Below are 9487 nucleotides of genomic sequence, written 5' to 3' on the forward strand. Positions count from 1 at the left end.
GCACTTGGCTATCCTCACGTGTCTGACATGTACAAATAGTGCTTCCAGCAAATTTATATAAAGTATTTCTTACTGATTTGTCAGAGAAAAAAAATTACTAATTTTAAGATTTGTATTTTAGGGCTTCCCTGGTGGCGCAGTGGTTAAGAATCCGCCTGCCAATGCACGGCACACAGGTTTGAGCCCTGGTCCGGGAAGATCCCACATGCTGCAGAGCAACTAAGCCCGTGCGCTACAATTACTGAGCCTGCGTTCTAGAGCCCATGCTCTGCAATGATAGAAGCCACTGCAGTGAGAAGCCCGCGTACCTCAACGAAGAGTAGCCCCCGCTCACTACAACTAGAGAAAGCCCGTGCACAGCAACGAAGACCCAACGCAGCCAAAAACAAACAAATAAATAAATTTATCTAAAAAACAAAAAAAAAGATTTGTATTTTAGTGTCCACCAGACGGGCCTGTATAATTTTGTGGAAATTAACTCCAAAATGTAATGGAATTGGCCTCCTATATCACCAATTTCAGTCCATCCAGATTTATCCATCAGTGGTTTGAAACTGGAAATAGATTATATAGCACAGGGAACTATACTCAATATTTTGTAATAACCTATAAGGGAAAAGAATCTAAAAAAGGATGTATGTATATCTGAATCACTTTGTTGTACACTTGAAACACAACAGTGTAAATCAACTGTACTTCAATTAAAAAAGAAACAGGCAACCCCTGCCTCAATAAAAAGACTCTAATTGGAACTCCTTGCCCCTTTTTGGAAAAACCTGTTCATCCCAGGCCAATTTGTAGGCCGCTTTCCTGGTCTAATTAATATATTTGATGGGACATTAATGAACAGGCTATTCTTCAGTTGGGTGCGCACCCCTAATCCAATCAGCTATTGCTGGAGGGGGTCGGGTAGTAGGAAATATGGTGGCCGAGGGCTGGCTCATCAGCGGGGCCTGTGGGAGGGGAGGTTTTCCTTAGAAGGGGTCGTGGGCACAGCAGACACTATCGTCGTTCAGCACGGTAGCTGTGGTGAGTTGTGGCAGCCTCCTTATCATATTTTCTACATAGTCTTCAAGAAAACAGTTCACGTCCTTATTAACCATGGCACGCCACCACAGTGGTCACTACTAGTAGAGCACTAGCCACCAGTCTACATTTCTTCTTTCTGCGGCAGGTGTAGGATGATTCAATTGCTATCATCAGGGGTTCTTCCTCGCTTTTCTGAGGTATATGGAATACTGCTTCTTCCTCAAAAGGCACATAATTCACTTTCAATGAGGTCTGCACTCCACTTAGCAGGAAAGGTCTAGACGAGGCACAAGCAAAATGGTGATGCTTTGGGTTCTGGGATCCGGAGTGTGTCTTGCTAAGGGAAGATTTATGACGCTGAACCAAAGTCCTTAGAAAATGCCAAGGAAAAAGACTGAGAAAATCAAGTCCAGGTGGCAAGTCCAGAGGGCAGAACAAGGTCAAAAACAGGAGACAATCCAAGGATCAGGTATCGAGCAGAACTAGAACAGATGGAAGGTGATGTGAGCGCCGCTGAGTGTGCCGTTGCTTGCTTTTCTGGATTCACCAGGTGGCGCGGGGTGGGCAGTGCTGGCCTAAGGGCACATGACTGAGGGGGACATTCAGGAAAAGTCTGTTCCTTCTCCTTCTCCATTTACCCCTGGTCTCTGGTCTCTGGAGAGTCATTCCAACTCTCCTCCATCACCTTGGAACCGTTTACTTTCTGCTGTGATTACTTCCTCCTGCCTACCTCAGACTCTCCAATTCCTCTAACAACCTGGAGTTCAGTGGGGCATGGTTTGAGCCCTTTAACCAGCTTGCTTTAAAGAACACAGCCCAGAAGGTGAAGTTAGCATCTGCCTTGCGGGTTACTGAACCTGTTCCTTCAGCATGTGCACTCACTCCCGAGCCTGTTCATGTGCCAAGTAGAGGCAGCCGTTAACAAGGTCACTTGTTATCACCTCTCTGATTCGCTCCCACATCATTTTAGGAACTCATGCCCCATTCTTCCGGTTGGGTAATCCACATGGTAACAAGTGATATTTCCACACGTGCTGCATAGACCAAACGTGGCCTGAAAAGGACATACGCACAGCTCTATAGGCAAATACGATGCCACTGATAATTCCAAATAGGAGAAGGTGCCTTGATTGGCTCAACTGACCCGGAGGCCATTAAAATGTCATTGTTGGGGCTTCCCTGGTGGTGCAGTGGTTGAGAGTCTGCCTGCCAATGCAGGGGACACGGGTTTGAGCCCTGGTCTGGGAAGATCCCACATGCTGCAGAGCAACTGGGCCCATGAGCCACAACTACTGAGCCTGCGCATCTGGAGTCTGTGCTCTGCAACAGGAGAGGCCGCGACAGTGAGAGGCCCGCGCACCGCGATGAAGAGTGGTTCCTGCTCGCCGCAACCAGAGAAAGCCCTTGCACAGAAACGAAGACCCAACGAACCCAAACAAATAAATAAAATGAATTTATAAAAAATAAAAGATTTAAAATAAATAAATAAAAAATAATAATAAAATGTCATTGTTCCCGAGGAAAATGTTTTTAAGGTCAATCCACGGTTGCCCTACTCACAAATGACCAAGTCTGAACCCGTATCTCCGCCTGAGACAACTTTTCTTGTTATGCAACCCAGAATACCTGTGATGTCACAGACCCAAAGCGATTTCTAAGGGTTGGGTGAGCGTGAGGGCTTGGGGCTGTTCCCAGAATCCCTATCTGGAATGCGTTTACAAATGGTGATCAGTCCAGGGTACCTGAAATCTTATTAGCACTGCATGATGGGCGCATTGAAGCAAAATGGGCTTCTGTGGACTGGCACGGGAGCCAAGCTCACTCTTTCAGGACAAACTATAATCTTATTCATAATTTGGGGGCTATTCCTAGAATGTACATTCTATCTATTAAAATGCTTTGTAAAATAGAAGCCTATTGCTGATAAAGCATCAGCTATTACCTAAAACGAACTCTCACCTTTCAGAACCAATATTTTCTCCCTGAGAAAAAATTTTTTCTGCTGCTTCTGAGGTGTCAGTTATTTGGTACTATTCCAACAGCCCTCAACTCTGAAATGTTTACACTAGCTAAACACACACAACTTACAAAGAACTGGCCACTTCACCCGAAATTTCCACCTATTCACTTAATCAATTGCAACGTTGAAGCAGGAATTACCTTGGTCAAGGCTATATTTCAATTCAAGAAGTATTTAACTGTTTACCAGTGGCTAAATGCTGACTCAGGATCAAGGGAATTGTTTATTGAGTACACAGTGTTTGCAACACATGGGACAGATTTAAACTGGACAGAGAAAAACCCCATCACCAAAGTGCTTCAGGTTACCACTGATCATAAAAAGGCAGGCAAAATCATTTCTGCCATGAACTGATTGTGGTGACTTATCTCTTTATTAACATGAACAGAAATAACATCCAGTCCTCTAACACAGAGTATAGGGGTAGAGCGTTCCGCAGGAGTTTAGAACTTACGTCAACACAAGCCTTTCTCAACAAACCAAGTAGTATTTCCTGAGTACCTACAGCGGAGGAGATACAGGTACTAAGATACGCGTTGACCTTTTGAATAAGCAATTTCAATAGTTTTTCTTATTCAAGTAACTCAGGATCCACAGTAACTCCATCTAATGAGCCACCAAAGGAACTGCAAGTTGAACTAAACTGATGTCCACCACAAAATCCTTTTTCTCTTGAACTCTATAAAGTCTCCTTTCTCTGTGCATCTAACTAAATAGCTACCTGTAAATAGAGTACACATAGCAACAATATACACCCACATATATTTTTCCACATCTGTTATCTTATTTAAGAGCAAGGGGTTTTGGAGTCAGAATTGAGTTCCATTTGTGACTGTCATAGTAAGTAAATGTGACCTTGGGTAAATCACTTAAGCTCTCTGGGTCTCAGTTTTCTCATCTCTAAAATGGGATTCATAATAGAAATTGGGTAATTGTAAGGATTAAAGGAGCTAATATTAGCAAATTTCTTAGCACAGGGAGTACATAATCCATAAATCGTAGATTTAATTATTATCCTTTAATAATTATCCCAACCTTTGTAAGTCTACCAGGCACTTATAATTATCTCTGTTGAACAGATGAGATTAAGTAATTTATCCAGGGTTCAACAATTCAGCAGTGGCAGCTCCAGGGCGTCTGATGCCAGGCCCCAAGACTCCCACCATCACCCCCAGTCAACCTTATAGACTTTTATAGAATGGGCTGCACTGTCCAGCACAAGAAGAGAATTTTCCTTGGTAAAGGTCAGTGCCACAGGATGGGAAAGACCGTGGGTGATGATGGGCTTCAGTACTGGAAACTCCTCAGGTTTTCCTAAGCATAGGACAGCCAGATTAGAAGTATCGGCAACAATCACGTTCCCCTGGTGATCAAAGGTCACAGCGGAGGCGGTTATTTTGGAGGGGAAAAAGAGGCTCAGCCCAAAGGCATCCACCTGGCCGATGAGCTGCATACTTGCGCTGAACACCTTCACCGTGGTGCTGCAGGCCCCGGTCCCCACAGCCAGGGGGTGCTCTAGGACCGCAATGGCCCCGGTGAGCCAGGACACCGCCACCCCCCTGGGATGGCACAGGTGAGTTTGCAACCGTTCAGTTCTCCGGAGGACCCCTTCTGGAAAGTCGATTTCCAGGAGGTGCAGGGACCCCGCCTCCGCATCAGTTACCATGACCCCATTCTGAGGGGTGGTCTCCACACCCCAAGGCAAGGAGAACTGGCCTCCGATGACAAGCTTAATCTGGCCAAAAAAGTCAAACACTTTGATGGAGCGGTCGCCGGCGTCGGTGACAACCACATGGCAGTCGTTTGTGACGGTGACGTCAAGTGGATACCTAATGTCCTGAGCAGCGTCCCCCTTCTCTCCAAACTGATGCGCACATCCTCCCCCCGCGTCAAAGATCTTGACACGCCTCCTGCCGTCGTGCACCACCACGACCCGCCCCGTCTTAGGACACAGCGCCAGCCCAGTGGGGTTGACCAGGGTCCCCCAGCCTCCGAAGGCGTGGTGGCAGGTGAGGACCCCGGGGGCGGAGGGGGCGGCGCGCGGGGCCGCTGGGGCCGGGCGCAGCGCGGAGCCCAGGAGCTCCAGGAGGTGCAGCACCGGCAGGCAGTCGCTGGTGTCGCAGCCCCTGCAGGCTCGCCGGCAGAAGGGGCACTCGAGGGCCAGCGTCCGCGGGTGCGCCAGGGCGGCCACGCAGGCCAGGCAGACCACGTGGCCGCAGGGCAGGTTGCGTGGGCGCCGCTGCTGGCGGTGGCCGAACCGCTCAAAGCACACCTTGCACTCGAGCAGGCTGGTCTCGGCCTCGCGCACCAGCTCCCGCAGCGCTGGCCCGCTCCCGGAAGCCTCGGCACCCATCGCGCGGCCTGAAGGACTCCCGCCGCCCCGGCAGCCTGCGGAGCTGTACGCTGCCCCCGCGCCGCCCGGGGTCACGGTCACGGGGCGGGGCGCTGGTCCTGACGTCGACGGCGGCCGGCCGCTCGGCCGAGACCTGCTGCCCCCTGGTGGGCACTGCATCCTGAGGGTCTGACAGTGGACACTGACAAGCTGTATCCACAGCGCGTGGTCAGACCTGTAATCTTCACAACAGTCATGGATGGACTATCTCCAATTTACACTTGAGGAAACATACATATTGAGGACAAGCGGGTTGCTCCCTGGTACCCAGCAGAGTGCCCTGCAGTTTCCCGTCGGCAGCGCTGGGTGCTGGGGCCTGGGGCTGGCCAGGCATGAAACCTGGTCTCAGAGCTCACGATGCTTATGATCTGACTGGGAAAACACAGACGTACAAGGGAAATTAAAATCCAAGGGGGTGAGGCAGGTGCACGTACTTCCTTTGGGTCTTCTATCACTCTCGGAGTACAGTAGATGCTTCATGACTACTTGTAAAATGAATTTATGTATGAATGAAGCAATGTTATAGGAAAAGACATGCAATCCACTAGATGAATTTGTGTCAAGGCGGGGACTATGGCTGGGAATGTCTCCCAGAGAAATTAATATGAAAGAAGAAAGCTATTAGTTCATAATAAACTTACTCCATGGCTGCCCTCTTTTAAGTGGTTTCCATAGGTTATCTTATTTAAACCACATGACAATCCTACTAGGTGTGTTACTTTCATCACCCATTTTCTACCATAGTGTTTGTAGAGGTTAAGTTTCTTACCCAGGGTCACGTGGCTAGGAAGTGGCCAGGATTTGACTGCAGAGCCCACACTCTTAACTATACCAGTCTTTTCAAACTTGGTTGCACATGGTAAATACCTGGGTTTCATCCTCCAAAGATTAATTTGTCCAGGGTGTGGGCTGGGCAGCTGGGATTTTTTTAAAGCTTCCTAGGGGCTTATCACGTGCAGCCAAGTTTGAGAATCACTGTGATATGACAGTCCCACACATGACAGCAGGTTAAATTCTTTCCACCTCAATCAATATGGAAAGCACAGAGAATCTACAATATGTTCAAAGATCCTCAAACAGGAGATAGCACAATCTCTCTCAGGAATCGCTGTGGTACTACAAGCAATCATTTTCAGGAGTCTCCCCTCAATGGATCACGTGAACTTTGTCTTTGGCAAAACCACTTATCAGATCACTTCTCCTCATTTAGAGATAATTACCGTGATCATTCACCCTCTTATTTGCTAGACTTCTGAGAAAACAAGGGATTTTTATCGCATTAAATCCCCTGGAGGAAGCTTTAATGTAAGACAAGAAAGAACATTTTCTTATGCAGTGTTACAAGATTCAAAGATTATCTGTGTATTGGGACACAGTAACCAACTTAATATTATAATTTCAGACTACAATACATTTTCATTCCAAATAGAAATTACTTTCTGAAGTCATCCTTAAGTCAAGAAAAACATTCAGGAAATCTAAATCCCATCTAAAAATGGAATATTTTTAGAGTTAGTACTAAAAGATATATAATGAGAGCCATGTATAGAATATTAAATTTTCTAGTAGCCACATTTTAAAAAGGAAAAAAAGGAAAAAAAGAAACTAATAAAATGAATTTAATTGCGTATTTTATTTCATCCAAAATATCCCAAATGATATCCTTATGACATGTAATCACTGTAAAAATTATTAGAGATATTTTACTCTTTTTTTTTTTTTTTTTTAGTACTAAGTAAAGTCCAGTATGTATTTCAAACCCACAGCACATCCTAATTCCATTCAGTAACCACATGCAGCTGGCGGTTACTGCGGGGAACAGAGATCTAGACCAAGTCTGTGATTAATTACCTTCTCAAGATGCTTTTCATACGGATTTCATTGATGCTTGAAGGTGCTTCTAACTTGCCTCTGCTCCAACATTGTTTTAAAACGAATCCAAAGACCCCCAACTCCTTGCTGACTGTGACGGAGCTTCTACCCCACCCCTCAGCGACGTCTTGCCATTGAGTGTGATTCTCAGTAGAGAGGAGCTCTGCTTGGTGAGTAGCCTGCCTTCTTCTTCTTGATCCTGTGCTGTCCCCGTGCGGCAACCAGTAGTACTGCACCAAGAGGCTGGCGGTGTTTAGCGAGGTAAACCAGACAAATCTGCAATAAATACGACTTATTTAAGAATGTTCACAGTCATCGCTCTGCCACTTGGTAGTTAGCAAAGCGGTTCTGGAAAGCATTGTGGCACATACACTGACAATTCACCCTGACGATTTGCTGTCAAGACTCTAATTGGTAAATTTAAAGTATGGAAATGTAATTTTGTGGCGTTTGATCAGAGTTAAAGCTTTCTCAGTGACACAAAGCTTCTGAACTAAACACAAGTAGGTTTGCGTCTTTCACACTGAGGATCCCCACATTCTAGCTGGGCATCGTTAGCAATCATTTTCTTCACTGTTTGCTGCCTCTCCATGGAGTTAAACACAAATTCTGTTCCAGCGTTCCTGTCAACCCAACCCACACCATCCCTTCCCTTTTCACTTGTCCTTTTTGTACTTTACCAAGTGTAGAGTCCAGTTTCTTTTTATCCAATCTTAAAATTGCTCTTTATCTTCATCCTTTCTTTCTTTTTCTAAAGACAGAAACTAAGTTCTAGGAGAGCAGGAACCATATCCGCAGTGCCTACCTAGCGCATGCCTGGTACACAGCAGGAGTCAATACATGTTTTTTAAATGGACAAACTAATGAATACTTAAAAGGATACTACTTACAGGCAGCAAACTCCAATGTTATACCTTTCCTTTGATGATTCTCTAGTATTTATAGGAAGTATTGCTAGGAAAATAGCACTTGCTTATCTCTAGAGTCAATGTTGAAAGGTTTCTCAAATACCTTATATAGTGCAATCCTCGTCGCATATATACACTGATTAATAAGAGAAATGCCCTGGGGACTTCACTGGTGGCCCAGTGGTAAAGAATCTGCCTTCCAATGCAGGGGACGTGGGTTTGATCCCTGGTCAGGTAACTAAGATCCCACATGCCGCAGGGCAACTAAGCCCACGTGCCACAACTACTGAGCTCGTGTGCCTCAGCTGGAGAGCCCACGTGCCCTGGAGCCTGCGCGCCACAACTAGAGAAGAGAAAACCCACACGCCACAACCAGAGAGAAGCCCACGCACCACAACGAAGATCCCGCGTGCCATAACTAAGACCCGTCGCAGCCAAAAATAAATTAAAAAAAAAAAAAGAAGCGATGCCCTAAGTCTTAACTCTAACATTCTGAGTTTCCTATGAAGAATCATCCCTCCTCCATGGCGAAGTCTCCATGGATTTCCTCTGTGCTTCCCTCCAATACTTCTTACTTAGAGGGTCCTGGAATAGCATGACCATCTCTTCCTCCTTCCACCTAGAACAAGCCCTGAGGCCTGTGGAGGCAAAGGATTTGAAGAATACATCTTGTGGTCAGTGGCTGACTCCTGTGCAAAGGACCACGCGGCAGAGCGGGGGAAATGGAGACCCAGCTCAGGGTGGTTACAGCAGAGAGGATGGGGCGGAAGGCGACAGGCTGAGGAGTCTGGGGGAGGGAGTTAGTGCTTAGGCACATGGACTGCTGGTTTTGCGAGTGTGGGAAGACATGCCACATACATGCAGTTGAGAAGGAATCCCAGAACGAGTCCAATGACACAGTTACATCTCAGATTGTACCTGACAATAATGAGAGAAAGATGTAACACAGTTACATCTCAGATTGTACCTGACAATGACGAGAGAAAGGAAGAGAGCAAGCCACATAGAAGCATCTCAGTCCGGGAGGAGAGGTGCAACCTTTGAACAGAGAAGGAGCAGACTGTAGGCGCTTTAGCATGGGCTTGTGAGCTTACAAGAGCAAAAGCTTGCTACCATTACGAACCTGAATCCCTCCTGGGTTGGTGGGCTTTGAGTTTCAGGCAGCCTCCGGGCACCTCCTTAACAGGCAGAGCTCTATCACCTGTGTGGTTCCTTGGACCCAACCTGGGTTCTGGTCTCCAGCTTTGCTCTCCCCCAAGGGCACCT

At 46.6% G+C, this 9487-nt stretch overlaps 1 protein-coding gene across 1 annotated transcript; it reads right to left on the reverse strand.

The window, feature by feature from the left end:
• Positions 1 to 3403: 3403 nt before the first annotated feature.
• On the reverse strand, positions 3404 to 5497 carry NHLRC1 (NHL repeat containing E3 ubiquitin protein ligase 1). Its single transcript, XM_004326838.4, has one exon. The coding sequence runs from the start codon at positions 5400 to 5402 to the stop codon at positions 4215 to 4217; it is 1188 nt and encodes a 395-aa protein (XP_004326886.1). The 5' UTR covers positions 5403 to 5497; the 3' UTR covers positions 3404 to 4214.
• Between the last annotated feature and the right edge of the window lie 3990 nt (positions 5498 to 9487).

The sequence above is a fragment of the Tursiops truncatus genome, chromosome 10 (genome assembly GCF_011762595.2).
Source record: "Tursiops truncatus isolate mTurTru1 chromosome 10, mTurTru1.mat.Y, whole genome shotgun sequence".
NCBI lineage: Eukaryota > Metazoa > Chordata > Mammalia > Artiodactyla > Delphinidae > Tursiops > Tursiops truncatus.

Coding starts and splice junctions, on each gene's coding strand:
- NHLRC1 (XM_004326838.4), bottom strand. CDS start 5,402: ATGGGTGCCGAGGCTTCCGGGAGCGGGCCAGCGCTGCGGGAGCTGGTG.